Genomic DNA, 21,895 nt, shown 5'->3' with positions numbered 1-21,895 from the left:
TTTTCGGGACGAGTCGGGGACATGCGAATGCTTTTCGGGACGAGTCGGGGACATGCGAATGCTTTTCGGGACGAGTCGGGGACATGCGAATGCTTTTCGGGACGAGTCGGGGACATGCGAATGCTTTTCGGGACGAGTCGGGGACATGCGAATGCTTTTCGGGACGAGTCGGGGACATGCGAATGCTTTTCGGGACGAGTCGGGGACATGCGAATGCTTTTCGAAACGAGACTGGGACATGCGAATGCTTTTCGAAACGAGACTGGGACATGCGAATGCTTTTCGAAACGAGACTGGGACATGCGAATGCTTTTCGAAACGAGACTGGGACATGCGAATGCATTCGGGACGAGACTGGGACATGCGAATGCTTTTCGAGACGAGACTGGGACATGCGAATGCTTTTCGAGACGAAGCTAGATATACATAATAACGGCGATAAATGAATAACGTTTATCTGAAGTAGATGATAACTTTCCAGGAAAAAATTACGTGTTTCTGCGGAGAATGTCAAATCGTGTAAACATATTTGTGAGTTCTTTACATAACTTTCTAGTTTTCGGAGGGGATTTCCCAAGCACAAGTACCGAGGTAACAGAGTACACAGGAGTTATTAGTGGACAGGGTCATGGAATGACGTGAAATTGGTTTACAAAGGAGTCAAGCTATTGCGCAGTCGAGGAAACTAAACTGGTAAAAATTTTGTCATTACATTTTCTTAGAACATTTTGTCCCCTTCACCAACTGCAAGGTGGCGCTACAAGAGTGGAAAACTGGTTGTAGGTCACTCAATATGATCTCTACGGTTACTAGAGCAAAGTATCTGAAACCTAGAAATTGCCGAAAAATGTATTCATGACACCCCCCCCCCCCAAAGTAAAAAAAAATGACCAGTAATTGCAACATTTCCATAATAGTACCAGTTCCTTAACAGGTAATGGGCCAGCCTCCTTACCGGAGTAGTTAGCACAGCGTGCCTCCTCGATGGCGCAGTGGTAGTAGCATCGTCGCCTTGTAATCGGTGGGTCTCGGGTTCGATACCCGGTGGAGGCATATAGTTTTTCGGATCCAGCTTGAAACTGTAGGTCCAGTCCCGATTAGCCTTATTGTGCATAAAGTGGACTTAAAACACCAACTCACACACGTTACGCCGTGAGGAATCACAGGTTCGAATCCCGGCCTGGGCATGGGTGTTCTTTGTGAGTGTACTTTCATCACTCATCCTCATCTTAACGATTAGCCAAAGGTGGCATAAAAGCGAAGTAAAATAAACCAAATCAATTAGTTAGCAGGTAATGAGATAATTTTAGAGAGTGATTTAATGCATAACAGTGCTAAATGTTTAAAATTAATATTTTACTCCTTAGGGACACCTCTGGAGGCCCCCGTAAGAAACACTCTGATTATTGCAGAACTGTCAAATGAATGCAATTTAAAATCAATTTACAATACTTGTATCGTATATTGTTATTGAAAACACGAATTACAGTGTCATTTCACAATGAATTTGAATTAAAATTAACAATACACACTTGGCGAGGATTCTCCAATAGAAATGATCGTTGGTTACTAGTGAAGACTTTTATACGGAGAAGCTCCTCACTGCTTCTATTCAATCAATTGGAAGCATACTGAAAGCAATGTCCGCTAGATTTAATTCACTCGGCAAGAGAAAAATTCATTAGAGGAATCTTGAAAAAATAGATGTAGGATGATGTAGCAATCAGGAGAACTCCTTGTGTGAAAAGGAGAGTTGAAACCTTGATTTCTGATCGGTTGTATTATTTTAGCTATGTTCTTTAGAGTCACCGCCTTTGGTCAGTGCACCCTTCCTTATCGTTTCTAGCATACACGCAAATAACATTGTGGTAGTATGTGTTGACGTACTATGATTGGAATGCGCGGAATTTATTTATTGGCTGGAGCACTTATGAGAATACTGACGCGATGAATAACATAGGAATGAATGTAATGCTGCACATACCACTATCCGCATTTATTTTTATCGTGCATACCAACAGTAGACTATATCGGAAACTGCTGATTATAATTTATATCGTTTAATAGTTATTTATCTCTGTAACTAGAATACGAGGTGGACAATTAGTGACGCTCCATTGCACGTGAGCAGTGTTCATGTAATCCGAGTAATATGTCAAAGCCAGTGAAACGTTTACGAAAGACTATCTAGAAACCTCACATTGATATTTAAAACTCGAATTGTCAGTACATAGTATTTCATATACTTTGGAAATCATATTACAAGGGCGTTTCGCATTATCCAAAGCTCTTATGTGGCTAATATTCACGATAGTTATTTCTATGTACAGTAATAATATTACGACCTAATGAAGTATGGCTAAGAAACAAACGTGTAATGTTTAATTTGACATTCAGTTGCCAACCTCCTTGTCAGTGTGGTTAGCGTAGTGCGCTACAAAGCAAGAGGTCCAATTGTGGGATATAAGTTATAGTTCTGTTCGTTTCATCTGTTTGGTCAATTCATCCTCATCGTCGCGATTAATATAAGTAAGAAACGGATGTAAAATAATAATTAATGCAATACATCAGAAATTGTATTTGTATAGATATTTGTAATTGTTCTAATCTCTCCATTTTATTATTCATCGTAACCATCTCAATTAACCTGGAAGATTAGAACGAAGATACAAAATAGGTAAAGTGAAGAACCAGTTGCAATCTCATATGCACGTGTGGCAATAAAACAACATCACGTCACATGCTGCTAGTTTCGTCAAGGTTTGGGCATTTTGCATTATGCTCTGCTAGTTATTCCTCTACTTCACAATAAATTTGATAAATAACAGTGGTGTGTATAATTCCAAATCACAACACAGTATAATTATTATTAAACATTAAAGAAATACATTAACTTCGTTCTGTAAAACCTGATTCGAACCACATCCAACTACTTCTTGTCTCTTCATTCGTTTTCAACAACTTGTTCCTTAGCAACGAAACAGCATATATACTATTATTTAATTTCTTTTCTTACGTGCGAGAATTTACATTAGAATCGATCATACCATTTACATAATTTGAAATTAGTCAACAAGGCTACTTTTAATAAAATTTTGCTCACACGTACACCTTGATTGCAACGTGTCCTTGTTGAACTGTGCTGACAGAGAATACAAAGCCCTTGTTTATTGCAGCTTTTACCACGGTTAACAATCGAACGTCTGTAATAAATCTCTGTAGAGTCAGATTATTTTCATAACTCCAGCTGACCTCGCGAGTCCAGTTAGTGAGACTACCAATAGTCCAGAACGCGAGCAACAGAGATAGCGATAGGTGCTGGGTAGAGATGATGCCAGCGGTTCGTTTGTTGATTGGCTGCTCCGGGACTTGTGGCTCGCTCCATAGCTGCCAATGCAAAACAGCCAGAGATGTTACGAAAGTAATCTCACTCTACTATCGTCTACATGATAGACTGCAAAACAATGCAGCGTTACAGGCAGTTTTCTAGCAGTGCATTTGTTTATAGCAATTATAGAGTCAGTCCATTATACATTTAGGATATAATTCTGTTTTTAAGAAAGTTTGCATAGTCGAGACGAGGCGTCAAGCAAAAAGTATTAAATATTATAGATCCTATAAACTACAAAACCAAGATAATAAACCGACTTGTATTATAGTCCCATAAGATACACTATAATAAATAACTATATAGGAAATGCACATGACTGGCCCTATAAAATATATCCAATCAGGCATTATTCTCATAATAAATAAAAGTTTTTTGACTGTGTAGGAAGACGCTATGTATATTGCTTATACTACATACGCAGGGTGTTCCAACAATCGGATATTTTTATATACATATTGTTTCCATATTTCAGAACATTTCTCAACATATCTATATCCATATTCGCGCAATGACTGCATGTCTCCGTGTGACCGAAACATTTGGGTGAATATCTTGGGAATAACTGACAAATTTGAAATACACTCCCATTACTTCTTGCGGTATTTAACGAAGTTTTATTCAATATAAACCCATTTTAAGAGACAACAGAAGGAAATTCACGTTCGAACACTTACAACAAGATTTTGTTATTCATTGATTTGGAAACAGAAAATCAACACATATTTTGTGTTGTTTTACAATTAATGTCAATGAAAGGGTATTACTGTATTTTATGTAGCTCGTGCAGTGTGTTATATTATTAAAAATGTAATTATTTACAATTTTAATTCCATATTTAACTCCATATTTTGGTGAAAATAACTAAATATGTACTTATATATTCAGCACATTTTTACTACATGTAAATCCGTTCCCTGGTCATCACCATTCATAATCTTCGCGATTAGCCAAATATGGCAGAAATGCGAAGTAAAATAAACTAAATCAATCAATCATCTGATTTCGAAACCATCTCTATTCTCAGGCGATGCCTCGTTTTCGGTCTTGTGATTATGATAGTGTTTCTATAATATATCCACGTGAAATGATTTTATACTGACTACTCACGTCATTTGGTAAAATCTCTGGTTTTATACGTTTCATTGAACCTCTATCACATTTCAAATCAATTTACAAAAAAAGTAGTTTTCCTAATGAATTGTTAACATCGCTGTACTTTTTTTTTGTGTACCAAACACAGGAAACCGAAAGCATTGAACGAAATTGCTGTTAGCTATTTTAGTGTTCCGGTGAAAGCAAACAAACCAAAAAATCGTTCAAATCGTGCGTGTTGTGCAACGTTGCGTGCGGACACAATGTTTTTTGTTTTTTTAAAAATAATTTTCCAATTTGAAATCCCATCGCCAGAGGTCAGACCGAAGGGAATTTTCGTAATTGTAGGGAAAGTGACAGTTGGCTACGAATGTGCGCATGCAGCCTTCGAACTCAGTCAAGCTGGCGTCGCGGAGAGATACGGGGAACTGGACAAATCGCGGTTTGATGTGTTTTTTGTTATTTAGCTTCGCTTTTCTGCCACTTTTGGCTTATCGTGATAATGAGGATGAGTGATGATATGAAATTGATGAAGAGACACTTACGAAGAACGCCCACGACAGGATTCGAACCCGGAGCCGCTGGCGTCGTAGTTCGCTTTGATTCCCACTCCGCAGCTGAAGTCGACGGGCAAAATCGGGGAATTAACACGGACAAACGCCACCCAAATTTTCAATACTCCCCTAAAATTTTTCGGAGGCCCAAATTTTATCATTTCGGCTCTATATTTATTTACTGCCCCTTAAATGCGAACTTAACACCTCCCCCACACAGAACTATTCAGGTACATTCTCGTAAATGCACACAATAAGTTCATCCATATCAACAAATCGATATGTGCTCTGATTGGTTGGGAGTTGATCTTTGAATGACTTTATATGTTTATAAATAAATGCCCCTAAATATGTATTATTGAATGTTAAGGATGCAAAATTATGAATAAACCCGACTTGCTACGTTCATGAATTCACCAAAAATTATTTGAGTGAATAAACAACAATGAAGCAATATAGTATTTCTAGTCACCCCCATTCCTGTTGATATTCCTAGTTCTTAGAGTGGCCACAATTAAAGTTGGCCTTTTCAGAGCCCTCTGGAGTCCGTTTGAAGCATTGGATTGCCGTGAAACTTGGTATGGAGGCCATGGGGAAGCGAATGCCGACGAAAGACAATTGGTTCAAATTCTCACCACCAGGTGAAACAACCACCAGTAATTTTTCAAGTTTAGGAAAATTTACTTTTGTTAACCTCCTGGGACCTGAGGTTTGGTAGTGTTGTTATTATCATCTAGATTAACCCTGTTTATAGCTGGAAAACTATTGCATTATCTACATTAAGACATCTTGGGTTAATAATGTTAACATTATCTATAGAACTTCAAGGGTTATCATTTTTTCATTTACTAACACATGCCATATTTAAGTCTTTATTATTTTTATGTACAGGGGAAGTAAGTGCGGTGAGGACAGGTGAGGAGCAAAGTAATATAGAGTAATATTTGTGATTATGTAACAGTTAGTTAAGCAAATAATCTTGGACGCTATTTTTATGAGATGGAACACTTTTGGATTCTGCCAAACGTAAGCCCCTTCCCCCCCCCCCCCCGTTTCTTAATTAGGCCCCAAGTTAAGCCTATTCGGACATTTGTTTTGAATTACCAAAGGAAAAAGGTGGTCAAAGTTGCCAAATTTTTTGAAGGCCATTTTTTTTCTTTTTGTTACAAGTTACGTGTTTTGTCAATTCAAGGAAATATGTTTTCTGTATGTGTAGTAAGCAAGGACGTATGGGGGGTGGGAGCTACCTGGTACTAAAATTAAATAATCAAAATATACTTGTTTAGCATTTCTTGTGCAATCCAGGGTTATTTTTTTTCCCGCCGAACTTGCTGGAAGGCAAGGATTATATTGGAAGCATACGGCTTTGAACATTTATGCACACTACTACTTGTAATAACATGCACATAATTCCTTATCTTTTTGACACTAATTTCCTTGCCATGACAGATGCTTTTGTACAAATTTTGGCGGTGTTAACTACACGTAAGCTAGATGAATATGTGCTGTTATATCTCTATTCTGATACCGTTTCTTTTTTACATATTTATTTAAAATACGATATTAATTTACATATTATTGTGAATAGACCTACATTAACGTATTAATTTAAACATTATTATTCTTTGAGATACTTGATTCACCCCTCCCCCAGAACTATTTTTCTAGATACGTGCTTGGTAGTAAGTTGTTCATGGAGTGTCTCTTTAAAGAATTGCGACCTCTCTGTTTTTGTTGACGTGTATTGTGTTCCCTACCGGGTTCATTAGTACCTCTCTATTGCTTTTTTCCCCCCTCTGACTCTTTTGTGCTTTTTGTGTGTGTCGTTTTCGCTGAACGTGCCTCTGAAGTGACTCTCCAATCTTATCTTTGCAGCGAAGAAGCAGAACGGCGCTGCGGTGAGGACAGGCAGCCTCGGATCGGGAACGCGGACGCCGCCCGTCGAGCGGAAGAGCAAGTTCTCTGCCCTGGGAAGGTTGTTCAAGCCGTGGAAGTGGAAGAGAAAAAAGAAGTCGGAGAAGTTCGAAGCTACCTCAAGATGTGAGTAAAGAGACGCATTTTTTTTTTTTTTTTGCTTCTTCTCAATTTTCAGATAATTGTATTCATTAGGGTGGAATCGGGATGCGAATATCAAGTAGCTATTGGAGTTGAACACACAACTTGTGATCTGATGGAAATTTCCTTTCTGTGTGCGCTTGGAGTTTCGTCACCAATTACTTAGTTACTTTACTCGGTTAATTATGCTTCTAAAGGCAGCAACTTGTACAAACGACAATAAAGGAACACACACTGTCAATATACAGGGTGAGGCAAAAGTCAGGTTACATTCTTCGTTAAATGGCCACCACTGTCGCCAGACTTAACACCCCTGGATTTTTACCCGTGGGGACACGTAAAGGACATCAAGATGCTTGTCACAGACGCAATTTTTATATTTCTCATTTTTCAAGTAGATGTATTCAGTAGGACAGAAACAGAATGCCAATACAAAGCAGCTATTTGAGTTGAACACACAACTTTCGCTTGGGGTTCCTCACCAATCAGTTCATTAGTTTACACATTTAATTATCCTTCTAATGACAGCAACTTATTTGAGAAAATATCAGGTACAAATGTTCATTTTGTGCTAAAATTGTAAACAATGAAAAGAACACAATTGAAAATATCAAAATAACATAACAAAAGTTTGATCAAAGTAAGTTCAAGATGGCACTCTTTGATACTACAGAATGAGACGAAATTCAGGTTACATAGCTAACTGGCCGTCACGAGGGAGGTGGAGTTTGGCGAAGGTCGCCGTGGAAAGCGCTTAAATTTAACATGGGCTTTTTTGCATTTTGTTGAATATAACGTTTTAGGGCAAAAATTTGCCGGGAAACACGCAGTGGATGTGAACTTATTTTATGAAACTTTGAGTACATGAGACATTTATGCAATTTCAGTTCGTTAAATGTGCACAAATTCCATTATTTTTTTTCAATTTCCCATAAGGAAATACGTAAATAAGCAGAGAATGGTTATAGGATTTGTGGGTAGCACCAACGAAAATGGCCATTATGATGCATACTAACGTAATGCTCAATCCTTTTATGACTGGGCTAGGGAGGGCTTTTCTTTCAAAAGTCACTTGCACGGCCAAAAATGATTGTTTAAAAATGTCATGTATTATCGACGGCGAAAGATACGGCCACTTCAGCCGAATTTCATTCATCATAGTTCGCCACTTGGCCACTAGATGTCTCTGTTCGAAAATTGCCCCAGGGTGACGGGAGGGCTATTTCGCGCGGGTGTTTGAGTCCTCTGCACAGCTGGGTTCCGTCTCCTCCTCAGAAGGTCCCGTAGCTGTCACAGCTTGATTTATTGCGTCTTTCCCAGGCAAGAAACCAAGAAAGCAGGAAGGCCATGAGTTTGTGTATGTTTGAGTGTAGAGAAGCAGGGCATATTTACCGTGAATTGGAACCAGTGACACAGTAAATTTATCTCGATCCCTACCGCGAAGGAAGTATTCAGGGGGGTCCAGGAGTCCCAACCTCCCCCCGAAAGACTTACCAAGTACAAAAATTAAATAATGAGATCATAAAATAACTTCAATTAAGTAATGAAAATAAGGTTGTTGTCTAATCGCAATTTGTTTATTTCCGCAAAAATATTGGAAAGCAATACGACTTTGAATGACAGTACCAAAGAAGATTTATGCAAGAATTATTACTACTTAGAATAACATGCAAAATATTACCAGGAATTTTACTTTCGTCAACTGGATCTAACATCATTTTTTCATACTCAACAAATATTATATTCTTTATCTATTTGGCATTAATTTCCTTGCCAGGGCAGTTTCTATTTATTTACAAATTTTGCCGACCTTAACTACACGTAAGCTAGATAATGAATACGTGATGTTATACTGTATCACTGTTGTTATATCGCCTTCTTATCTATTAATGTAATAAAAATACGTATATTAATTAATTTAATATAATTATACTTATTTTAACATTATTAATATTATTATTTTGAGACATTACGTTAGGACGCCCCTCCGAAATATATATCTCGATACCTGCCTGGTGTTCGATTTGAATAAAATGTAGAAAAGGCGGGGAGGGTGGTAGCGCTTCTTCTTTTTACATTTCGATAGTTTTACCTCACATGTAGTACTTTGTGAGTCAACGGTGCAGATAGGAAATACGTGTACACACACACACACACACATAATTGGTGATTCGCAAAGGAACTTCGTTAAATTCCCATGCTTGTTCCGCTCACAAATCATATCCTCTCCAAATTACAATAGCCTACTATCGTTGTTGCTTACATATATATGTGTGTGTGTGTGTGTGTGTGTGGTTCCTAGAACTTCACTATTTCCAAACATAAACTTGATGTGACTCTTACAAAACATTTGTTTTTGGAGTGGAAGGATCATGAAAAGGTCTACTGTTTCTTTGCAAATCTTCAATTAATCTAAAATTTAGTATAAAAACATAATTTTGGCTGACTTGCTAACTTGAGATTTAAAGACAAATTATTAATTTGAATTCTCCATAACAATAACAAAAGTGACATAAAATGTAGAAGGACAAGACTAGTGTTGCCGACGAGACGGGACAGGCTTTTAAAATTTCGAGACGAGATGAGATTGATCATGTGTCCCGAGACAAACGAATATTTTCGAGACCAGACAACATTTCACAGCATTTCCACGAGCCGAGACAGGCCAAAGTCTCGTCTCGTGGGCAACACTAGACAAGAATCTTGGCTTGGTTGAGAATTACATTAGAGATGTACAGGTTAGGAAAGGGGAGGGAGAATTCCGTCTTCTTCCTTTTCAGCGCGAACCCTGCCTCCTACATTCTACATGTCCATTCAAAATGTCTTCTTAGTTTCAGATATTTTTGCCTCCCCTATAGCGTAATGGTAAAGATGACCCTCGTAATGTCAAAAAAGAGTTTGGTACCTGGTGGACGCCCAATAGTTCAATCCCACTATAAATGTAGATTAGCCTATCTATACATAAAGAAGACTTACAGAAACTCAAACGAACGGCATAGGGTTGACGGCGCTTGGTGCAGTGAGAGAGCTCCCCTTTGCCAAATCAAAATTAGGAAACAAAAACTCATCTTCAGGGGTTCCCTCACTTTTTCGCCCTTAGATGGCAGCTGCTGATAAGGGATGAGCATCCCCCCCCAAAAAAAATTCTGCCTACGGGCCTGCTGTCCTGCATCATGACCGTCCGGTCTAAGGCGTCATGCTTTGGGCTCTCCAGCTACGGGACGCGCGCAGGTTCGAGTCTCCTGGAAGAAGCGTAACGACTTTTCTCCTGATATTTCGGCCAGTCAAACTCGCGGCCCGCGGGCCGCATGTAGGCCCCAGCATCCGTTAATGCGGCCCGCCTTGGCCCCACTTAACACTTCATGCTTGAAATTATCTATAAATTTGTAGTTATCCCGTTTTCACTTTTCTCGTGATACAAGACCAGACTCATCCAAACTTCAACACATTGACCAATTTTCCCTACACAGGTATACATTCCATTATAGAGTAGATGTTGTGTCAACTAAGCAAGCTGATGGACAGGTTACTTCTGAAGTACGAAAATATCTTGCCAGCTGGGGGAGGGCAGCGTGCATACTTTCTGTCGCCTATGAGTTTGTTTCTTGATTTTCAAGGATTTACCTGGAAGAAAAGTCAGTTTCTGTAAAAGTTTCAGAGAACCATATGGCTTCCCAAACTTCGTGGGAGTAAGAAAAGGACTATAGACGAGGAATGTAGATTTTCAAGTGAAATGCTTACTTTTGTTGTGAAGTGAATAGTGAAAAGCGTAGAACTTTTGTACCCTGATAAAGTTTATTCATTCAGAAGTATTTCTTTATCACGAAATAAATTTGCCAACCTCTGTGGCAGAGTGGTTAGCACAGCCCGTTGCGACACCAGAGGTTGCGGGTTCGAATCCTGGCCTGAGCATGGGTGTTCTTTGTATGTGTCTCTTCATCAATTTCATCATACCATTACTCATCCTCATCGTCGCCAGTAGCCAAACGTGGCAGAAAAGCAACGCTAATAAAAAAAATATAAAAAAAAAATCAGAAATACAGTTGAGGAGAGGATTGATGACTTAGTCAACGAACAATTGAAAGCAAAAATTGTTCGTGTTGTTGCCTTTTCGCTCACAATATGTGAAATTACGAACGTCTGCGAGCTAGCTCGGTTAGCTCCCTTCATTCGTGGATGCGATTCTCATCTCGATATGACAGTAAAACTACTTGAATGATTCCTCCCCGTGACACAAGGGCTGATATTTTGAAGGAAGTGGAGGCCATTTTGCAAAGTTACAGTCTTCCGTTATATTAAAACTTTTTTAATAAAGTTATAATTTGTCCTTCTCAACTTCTCAGGAATACCAGGTATGGCAGGAATATTTGTCCACAGTAAAAATACTACGTGATGAATTTGGAAACAGGTTTCAAGACCACTTACTTCTAGACTTCAAGGTGTTGGGGTTCTAGATGTGTGACCCGGAAAGTTTTGACATTATCGTTATGCGGCCCTACTCACGAATTGAGTTTGACATGGCTGGTCTATAGGACCTGTTGAGGAGATTGGGGAAACCTTCAACAACGATTGGGGGGTTCGTCGTGCTGACCACACGTCACCCTGTAACTGATTGGTGTGCGAGTGAGGCCGGCCCTTGTGAGTGAGTAGGCCCTTGCCTTCACGGGCTGTTGCGCCACGGGTTTACTTACGTATATTGGCGTAAGGTGTGGTCTTACAGCGGCTCGACCTCTCCCGAAATTCTGTCAATTTATTTTGACCAATTCACTGGGGATTCTTTAAGAGTACTTTGTAACACGTATAGTGCTCATCTCGAAGATCATACTATCGTTACTTGGACTGAAATTTCAGTTTGAAACCAATCAATCGAATCCAGGCCTGGGCATTGGGGGGGGGGGGGGGGGTGTTCTTTCATCAATTTCATATCATCACTCATTCCCTCCCATCTTCGCGAATAGTAAGAAGTGGCAGAAAGGCGAAGTAAAATAGACCAAACATATCAACCTCGGCCCATTATATCTGCTGTGAACTCAACGATGAGAACTGCACAAAGGGACTTGAAGATTATAAGAAAGGAAACTGTGGCCGAGCGCGCTCAGCAGTTGACCGAAGGTCTGACCATGGAAGGTTCCACGTTCAAGACGTGGCATCAGCCTGGACATAGAGTGTTAGATTGTAAAACAGAGAGTGAGAGAGAGAGAGTGAGTGAGTGAGTGAGTGCGTGCGTGCGTGTCTTCATTCATCCTCCTCGTCGCTAATTGTCAAATGTAGCAGAAGCAGAAAATAAAATACAAATACATACGTGTCAAACGAGTAATTTTCAACTACGAAAATGTATAATTAGAAACATATGCAGAGGATAAACACTGTATGAAATTAACAATATATTATTCACGCAAGATGGTATATTTCCTCTGCTTTACATACATATAAAATTTAATACACTAAAGCATGCAAGAAATATCCATTTCTCATTCAAGCAGAGGAACTTAGTGCTAGCTGTCAATGACAGAGCTATTGCTTGTTATTTATTCAGTTTATTTTCTCTTTAGGAAAAAATTTCCTGTACCTTCATAAGCATGGGAGTCCGGAAGGGAGGGCAAGAGGGGCCATGTCCCCCCTACGGGAGAATGAATGTCCACATAATAATTATATATATCTCTTTCACAGATAATTTAATTTCCATCACAGTAATTTATGTTACTCATTATAATTGTGTTTAAGGAGCGTGATAATTTCAGACTGAAATAATGTTATTTTGAGCGGGCATCACTATCATGGGGAAAATCTGCCTTCTTTGCCCCCCCCCCCCCCCCGCGCCCTGGAAAAGATCCTGCGGACGTCCATGTTCATAAGATAGTTTACTGTGGTGCAAAAAGGATTTTAAACTCGTCGCGATTAGCCAAAAGTGACGGGAAAGCGACGCTAAATAACAAAAATCAACTCAAATCAGTAAAGAAGATTTATGTCGAGTTAACAACTATTGAAAAATACTGTAAAATATATTCACTCATGATAGTAATGGAGAGGTGCGTATTATCAATTGAAAGAAATGGGGAGGTGGGGATTATAAGTTGCCAGGGCACGGATGTTCTTTGCGAGTATCCCTACATCAATTCCATGTAATCACCATCTTATGTCGTGATTAGCCAAAAGTGACAGAAAGCGACGAAAAATAATCAACCAATCAATCAACGTATCTACACTCTCGGTGGTGTTACATTTCAATTGTTCGGATTCCAGTAAACATTCCATCTTGACGTCATCCGTAAGACTGCCATTGTGACCGTAATACTTGTAGTTATTTCGGAGCAAGATGACCAGATATGATACGTGACTTATCCTGAGGGGTGCGAAAGCCAAAGCTAAAAACTAAACACAGTCCATAATTACCATAGCATCAGGTCTTACAAGATACATACATACAGGTGAGTCACTATTCTGTGACATCATCAGTAATAGGTCTTAATATTAACTAACACAAAAATCACGCAGCAAATTAAAGGTATTACGAATAACATTAAAAATATTTCTAGAATTTAAAAGAGCAATAAACATTTGTGCAACGAGAAAGGAAATTAACAACAATAAATATTAGTTCGAGGGAAAGCACGTGTCATAATGATACAAAATGATAACATGTAGAAAGTTTCAAATACGTTTGAGCTGTTTTTAAGATGGGTAATACATAAACTGTAAGTTCAATGTTTACCTATTCGTTACCTTACATCATTGCTACTACTGTAGTTGTACATTTTGTTCCATTGGTTTGTCTTTCGCCTCTTCTGATTATCTTTAGGTCATTCCACATATCCGAGACTTTTTCTTTTAAATTCGAAATAGTCTCGCTCCCGTCCATCTCGAATTATTACACTGGGGAACAGTGAAATTGCGGCACAGTGTTTAAGAGCTAATTTAGGGCAATTTCATGCTGCTGAATAATGATATAATAATATATTTCCTGAATTGGCTCTAATTTATGAAATAAATGCAACTAAACCAAAATGGCGGAAACATAAGACATATTATAAATGAACTTCCAACAACAATTTAATATTTATTTTTGTGATTACAATCATTATTATAAAAATAAATTTATATAGGCCTATGATCAAAATAATTAAGAAAATATGTACACAATGAAGTAACAAACTATGTGAAACGTTTTCTATAGGATTTCTTGCTGTATTGCTTTTGAGGGCAATCCCTCTAAGCTCCAACAGTAGTCGGCCATCACGTGGCGATCCCACCGTCCCTGGTACCTTTCTTCCATTATCCTTATATCCTGATGGAACCTTTCTCCCCGTTCTTCACTAAAATCACCTACGTTCTCAGGGAATCTGTCAATGTGGCTTTGTAGAAAATGTATCTTCACACTCATATTAGATCCCAATTTCTCAAAATTTTTCAACATATTTTCTGCTCTGTGATTCCCCAAAAAGTTTTTGACGAAGGCCACAAAGCTCAGTCAGGCCTCAGATTCGATGTAAGACATGTAAGTTGTAAAATTGGCATCATTTATGAGTGTACGAATTTGTGGTGGTCCGTCAAAGATTCCTGCCTTCAATTTTTCAATACTTAGTCCTGGAAAAGTGTGGCATATATATTTGAAACAATCACCACTTGTATCTAAGGCCTTGACAAACTGTTTTATCAACCCAAGATTAATATGCAGTGGCGGAAGGATGATTTTGTCCCTATCTATCAGCGGTTCATGAATGATATTAGCTTTTCCCACTAATATTTTCCCTTGGGGGACCAAACTTTTATCGTCCAATGCTTTTCTCTAGCACGACTATCCCACAAACATAGACATTCCCCAGGTACTTTGTGTACCCACTTTGCTGTCCTAGTAAAAAAATTACCATCTTCAAATCCACACACACCAGCCACTTATGTTCAGCATATTCAATTTTTTTTCTAAAACCATTTTTATGTTTTGGTATTCTTCCTTAAGGTTTGTTGAGTGTCCGATATATTGCCTAGCAATACTTCATAAGTTGCCTAGCAACAATTTACAAATAAATAAATAAGTTTATTATGGGAATTTCAGCCCATTATCAAATTTTGATATTACCGAGAAAAGTGTAGAGTAATTTTACCTCCTATATTTTCCATGGTGTGTTTATTTCTATAACTGGAGTCAATTCAACTGAACCAATCATACAATTGTCAATAACAGCTGTTTTGTGTGCTGAAACTGTTATTAAACTTTATGCCGCAAAATAAAATATTTTTTTTGTTCCCCAGTGTTATCAGCATTGTTCGTAGTAGTTAAAATAATAACTGTTACTATTTTTTGTACTTATTACTATTAGATACAAATTTTGTATCAACACGAAACCCCCTACAAAAGAAAAAAGAAAATGGCGACTAGTATGCCTCTGCCTTGTTATCACTGCCACTGGTATGCTATACATTTACACAGCGTACTTTCAATTAGTTATTCTTACTTGATTCGTCGTTACTTTCAACTGATAATCTCTACCTCCTTCTTTACTATCAATTTATAATCTCAACCGCACAAAGAGAAATTCCACATAATTATAGCAGCCACTGTAATCAACAACATTTATTCAATCCAAATCTCATTTGTGAAGGTCCTGACTGTTTGCCGTTGCCACTTCCCTTGCAGTGAATATTTTGCCAGTGGAGAAAACTTGAAAGAAGCGGGATCCAGAATGAAATGAAACAGGTGGTGCCCTTTCGCAGCGGTCACAAAGGAGAGGGGTTGGTGAAGGCAGGGGGGAGGTCCTCTGCCCCCCGGCCTGTGCTCTTCCTCTAGTAGTTTAGGACACAAGCGAGAAGTTGCTAGTTCCCTGATATGTCGCTAGGTGTCTCTGTATCGCGCCGGGGCAGGAAAACTCTTTTCATGCCAACCTCCAGCCCACTTGAAGCATGGCATTCAAGCAGATGGTGTGCATAATGAACATGTTCTGTATCTAACCTTGTGTGTGTTTATGTGCACGTATTTGTTTCCCTATGTAACCCCGACTTTTGTCTACCCTGTACAGGGTGTTCATGCAGGTTATTTACCACACCACACTGGAAGCATACTGTTGCTTATAACTCAATACATTTTGCGGTGTTCAGTCTATTGATATGTTATTTTACGTCGTTTTCCTTCATTGATATGTTATTTTACGTCGTTTTCCTTCCACTGTTGGCTAATCGCGACGATGAGGATGAGGGGTACTCACAAATAACATCCTTGCCCCCGGCTGGGATTGAACCCAGTGCCCCAAGCGTCATAGTGCGCTCTGCTAACCACTCCGGCAGAGAGGTCGGTAACCATTCATTCTTCTTCTACATGCCATAGCATCGACGATGTCATTGATTATTTTGGTTTTAAAATCATAAAGTACGTAACCCCACAGGACTTCAATATGAGGTGACGTAGGTGGCCAGGCAAATGGACCACCTGCACTAACCCAACGCCCTGGAAAAGTTGTGTTCAGGACATCTTTCGCCATCTTGGTCCAGTGTGGTAGAGCACAGTCTTGTTTGAAAATCTGAGAAAGAAAAACATTGAGTTCCTGCAGTATATGAACTACACTAGACCGCAATGTTTTTGTACGTTATTTTCATATTGTTATTGGGGTTCGAAATTGTAGCAACGTTTATGAGTACCCCGTATTTAAAGAGAGAGAGAGAGGCACTCTCCGTGGTGGAGTTGTTAGCATAGCGGAAAAATAAGAAGGGATCCTGTGTTAGAATCCTCAATAAAGCATGCATTTTTCATTGCATATATTCTCATGTTTCATCAAGATTAACATAATGAGATAGAACGGCAATGTGATATTCTGCGAATGTCATTTGCAATGGTTCTAAATTAGTATCCAATGTCAATTGGACTTCATCCATTGTCTAAGTCGTTTACGTTTTACTATTCTAACTACCGATTTCCTTGGCAGAGTGCTCAGTACAGCACGCTACGACGTCTGGGTCCCTAGTTCGAATATCGGTCCTGGTGTGAGTGTTCTTTGTGAGTGACCCTTCATCAGTTTCACCATATCATTACTCATCCTCTTCATCGTGTTTAGCCAAAGATGACAGAGCAGCGACGGTCAAGAACAAAAGTCAAATCGATTAACTATTCTTATAATAATCATAATGTTTATTCATCCTTTGACCCATTTTGCATGGGTATGGATTTCGTCAGAGGGTATGGATCTTACACTTCTTGTCGAGAGAGCACATCTTTTCTCTACGCCCGACATGAAACTTGCTCCAAATCAATCTACTCCACGGCGCCCCTTTGTGTTCAAGAAATAATGTTAGAGATAGTACATAAATGTAGTATAACATTCCAGGTGGCATCATGGAGTAGTTGGTTAGAACACCAGATTTGGAGCCACGATATTCAAAATTATTTCTAGAGTACTCAAGTTAATCTTCGCGTGGTTTGCCCTCGCTGTTGCCTAGATATTATCTTTTTGATAATTTTGTGCCGACAAAAAACTACTTTCTATCACAGATGTATAGACAAAAACGAAAGCAAACCACACGAAGATTCTCTCGAATGCTCTAGAAAGACTCATAAACTGATGGCATTCTTCAGAATTTGCAATATATGTTGGTATTTCGAAAGGGGAGGTATTTTTTAAAAACTATTTTGCTGGCGTAGTCCAAGGGTCCAACACGGTCTTAATAGGATAGAAGAGATGTAGTGTTACAATAGTGGAAACTAGAAGCTATAGAAAACGGCTAAGTCCAATAGGCATGTCATACTAACTGCGAACAAAGCAATGTTATGTGTTACTTACTCCTATTCCAACTTATAACGCCAAACATGACAAATCCAGTTTCTATGTTGCATGATCTCTCAGATAACGTGTCGGTTAAGGCTTCAATGAACCCAACACTCGATTTTCGGCGGAGGCCTATATCAGTTCGAATCCTGCTTTAATCTGTAGGACTATTGAAAGATATAGGCCATTGCTATAACCGCTGAATTGCAGAGCCAGCTCTGTTTCTTTACTTTCAGTAGTCAGAGCTGCGATCACCGTATGGTAGGTGTTCTGCTCAAATCTTAACGAAATATTTGTAACTTCTCGAAATTAAATATAGTTAATGACACGCAGAATACGGAATTCAAAGATTAAAAAGAATCAACTCTTCTTGTCTTTCAACATGTAACTTTACATCGAAAATAAAGGTCAATGATATAACATGTTAGGTAGTGATGCCAGGTTGTGACGCAATCAACGGATGAATGGAGAAATGTGTTAACCAGTTACTTGGCAATTTAATCTAAACTCCACCATTTTCCTGGTTGCAATTTGTGCTCGGTTGTTGGAAAATCAGCACGCCTTGCGAAGACAGACAGCCGTGCAAAAACTCTGCAACAGTCTTGGGAAGTCACGCCTGTAATAAATCAATGTCACCTTCGCATCAAAACGTTTCGGGGCGCCGATGATGAACGGTAGTTTAATTAAGATCTAAATCTGTTCTCTTTGCAAATGTATCGGGCTGGAGGATAGCTTTGGAGAGATATTTTGTCACCAAACACGAATAAAGGGAAATATTGCTCTGAACCAAACACCATACTTTAGGAGGAAAAAGTGGAAAAAGTGCCTGTGGCAGTATACAATATAATTATAATTAAGGTGCATGTGTTTCTATAGTTATAGGTTAGCACTACAACTCATTACATAGGTGATAATACAGGGTGGCCCCCAAAAAAGGTAACCGAAATGTAGAACCGTTGTATTATGTATACTACATTGTTACATATAACATTACAATACTCTAATACATTGTACTACATTATTTATCGTACAACTACGTGTTCTACATGTCGTCCGTCATTGTGTGCGACAATTTCCGTACGGTGTATTATTGGAGCAACCATACCTGCACACTGCTCCTGAGTAACACTGTGCACAACTGTTTCAATATTTTCACGTAGGTCGGCTAGACTACAATGAGGGGGTGTAAAGCACAGTTCTTTCAGTAATCCCTACAGAAAGGCATCACAAACCGACAAATCAGGAATACAGTACGGTAACATAAATTTCGGTTACCTTTTTTGGGCCACCCTGTATATCCGTTCGATAGTAACTTCTGTCGTATCAGTAAATCAGTATTGGAACTTCGCACACAATTTCATAAACTTGTAGCCGGCCCCTGTGACGGAATGGTTAGAACATCGCGCTACGACGCCAGGGGTCCCGGCGGCCTTCCAGATGGTGCAGTGAAATCAAGGGGTCCTGGGTTCGATACCCGGTGGAGGCACTTAGTTGTTCGGATCCCACTTTAAACTGTAGGTCGAGTCCAGATTAGCCTTTCTGTGCATAAAGTGGACTTAATCAATCGAATCTTGGCCTGGGCATGGATGTTTGTGAGTGTCCATTCATCAATTTTATCATATCATCACTTATCCCCATCTTCGCAAATTAGCCAAAAAGGGAAGTAAAATAAAGCAAATCAATCAATCAATCATAAACGTGTACTGTGGCAACGAAGTTGAATTACAAACTCTGGTGTGTATTTGTTTCTGTATCAAGCTGTAGTTTAATGCATCAATTTATGCGTTTTCTTATACACCTTTTTCATACATTTCTCCATGATGCACTTAAACATTTCAAGAGTGGGGGGGGGGCGATCTGAGAAGTCCAATTTTATAGATTTGCTGTTGCCGATGACAGTGTAGTACAGACGAGAAACTTGGTATAGCATGATAAATACAGGGTAAGTCAAAATGATGGACCCGATTACATAAATTTATTCTGTGAAATCTAATAAACATATGTTATTGTGAGACATGCGCTTCGAAGGTTAACTTTGAAAGTTTAATTTCCACGCAGTGTTCCCGCTTTCTACCGCTAGGAGTCAGCAGCGAGCAGGAAAATGGCGTTGACTGGAGAACAGAGATCTTTCTGTGTGCTTGATTATCAAGTGAACAAGTCTGTTATTAGTGTGCAACGGCATTTCCGTACCAAATATCGGAGAGAACCACCTACGGGGAAGGCCATTCGTAAGTGGTATGAACATTTCAGAAATTCGGGCTGCATCTGTAACAGAAAATCGACTGGCTGCCCGTCGACTGGGAAAGAGACAGTGGAACGAGTGCGCACATGTTTCGTGCGGAGTCCACCTACCAGGCAGTTAGAGAAAATCAACTTCCACAGAAAACTGTCTGGCGGGTTCCGCGGAAACGTTTACAAATGAAACCCTACCGCTTGCAACTAGTTCAAGCCTTAAAAGACACTGATTATGCTTTGCGCGCGTCCTTCTGTGCTGATTTCCTCGCATTAATGGAAACGGATGGGTTCTCTGAGAGGTTAATTTACAGTGAAGAAGCAACTTTTCACCTTTCAGGGAAAGTGAATAGACACAACGTAATGATTTGGGGAACTGCTAACCCCCATGCATTTGTGGAACACGAACGCGATTCTCCCAAAGTGAATGCCTTTTGTGCCATTTCCCATGAAAATATTTATGGGATAATTTTCTTCCATGAACGTACTGTGACAGGACTTGTTTCCTCGATATGGTGCAACTATGGCTCCTTCCACAACTTGCAGAGGATAGCGCAGATTTCATTCTCCAATTGGATGGTGCCCCTGCAAATTACCATGGCAGCGTTGGGGACCATCTCAATGGGGCATTGGAACAACGTTGGATAGGCCGTGCATCTCCGGAGGATCAACCTCTCCTTCATTGGCCACCTCGTTCCCCCGACTTGACCCCATATGATTTCTTCATGTGGGGTTTTTATCAAGGATCATGTTTACGTACCACCACTTCCAACAACATTGGATGACCTGCGTGCCCGCATCAGAGCAGCCATTGCTGATATTGACCGCAACATGCTACACAAGGTTTGGCAGGAGATAGTCTATCGGCTTGATGTGTGCCGTGTTACGCGAGGTGCTCATATACAACAGTTTTGATTTGTTTGAAAAAAACTTTGACAGTTTACCTTTCTTAGCACATGTCTCACAATAACATTTGTTTATTATATTTCACAGAATAAATGTCTGAAATGGGATCCATCATTTTGACTTACCCTGTATGAAGGTTTAAAAATGGTATACAAGGGAAGAATGAGTCTCAAAATTTTTAATATGTTCTCTTGTAAAAACATGAAAATGTGACTCACGGGCAGTGGCGGATCCAGAAGTTACAGTTGAGAGGGGCGAATTTCAGTCGGGTATGACCGCACTAAGAATCAATTCCAACCTACACTTCCTAAATTTGTTAAAGTTTGTGATACGAGACGGAACATTTCAGTCTTCAACCTGGCAGTTTGTAGGAGCGATCGCCCTCATTGCCCTCCCCATGTATACAGGGTTTTTCTCTTGGGCTCATTTGTTCTGAGCTACAGACTTGTTGTTATTATTATTATTTTTTTCAGCTGATGCATTTACTTTTATGTGTGTGCATGGGCGTCCGGAAAGGGGGGCAAGGGGGGTCGTGCCCCCCTGGAAAATGAAAGTCAACCAAAAATTATTAATTTCACACATATAATTTCATTTCAGCCACAATAATATGTGTTAATTATTGCACAAACATGGTAAATTCAAATTTTAGCAAAGTTTTTTTTTTTGAGGGAACAACACTGTTATTGGGGAAAATGTGCCTTGTTTGACCCCTCTGTAAAAAATACCTTCCTTGCCCCTCCCTGGAAAAAATCCTGCGAACGTTCATGTGTGTGTGTGCTGCTGCTTCTGTTCACCCATCCTCTTCTCTAGATTCAGCGAATTATAGGTTTCACATTGCAAGGCACCAAATCACATCAAGAAAGTAATGAAATTCAAGATTAAGTAAAGAATCAACAAGTAGATCAAGAATTCAA

The 21,895-nt window shown here is 39.4% G+C and overlaps 1 protein-coding gene across 10 annotated transcripts in view; it reads left to right on the top strand.

Moving 5' to 3' along the window:
• LOC145994569 (phosphatase and actin regulator 2) overlaps positions 1–21,895 on the top strand; it is a 535,503-nt gene that overhangs the window by 348,555 nt on the left and 165,053 nt on the right. For all 10 annotated transcript variants that reach the window (XM_083130659.1, XM_083130687.1, XM_083130631.1 and 7 more), the window contains one exon: positions 6,913–7,077. In XM_083130659.1, coding sequence (XP_082986785.1) covers positions 6,913–7,077 — 165 coding nt within the window. The remainder of the gene's footprint in view (positions 1–6,912; positions 7,078–21,895) is intronic.

The sequence above is a fragment of the Lepisma saccharinum genome, chromosome 1 (genome assembly GCF_977018435.1).
Source record: "Lepisma saccharinum chromosome 1, izLepSacc3.1, whole genome shotgun sequence".
Lineage (NCBI taxonomy): Eukaryota > Metazoa > Arthropoda > Insecta > Zygentoma > Lepismatidae > Lepisma > Lepisma saccharinum.
This window is presented reverse-complemented; position numbering and strand designations above follow the sequence as displayed.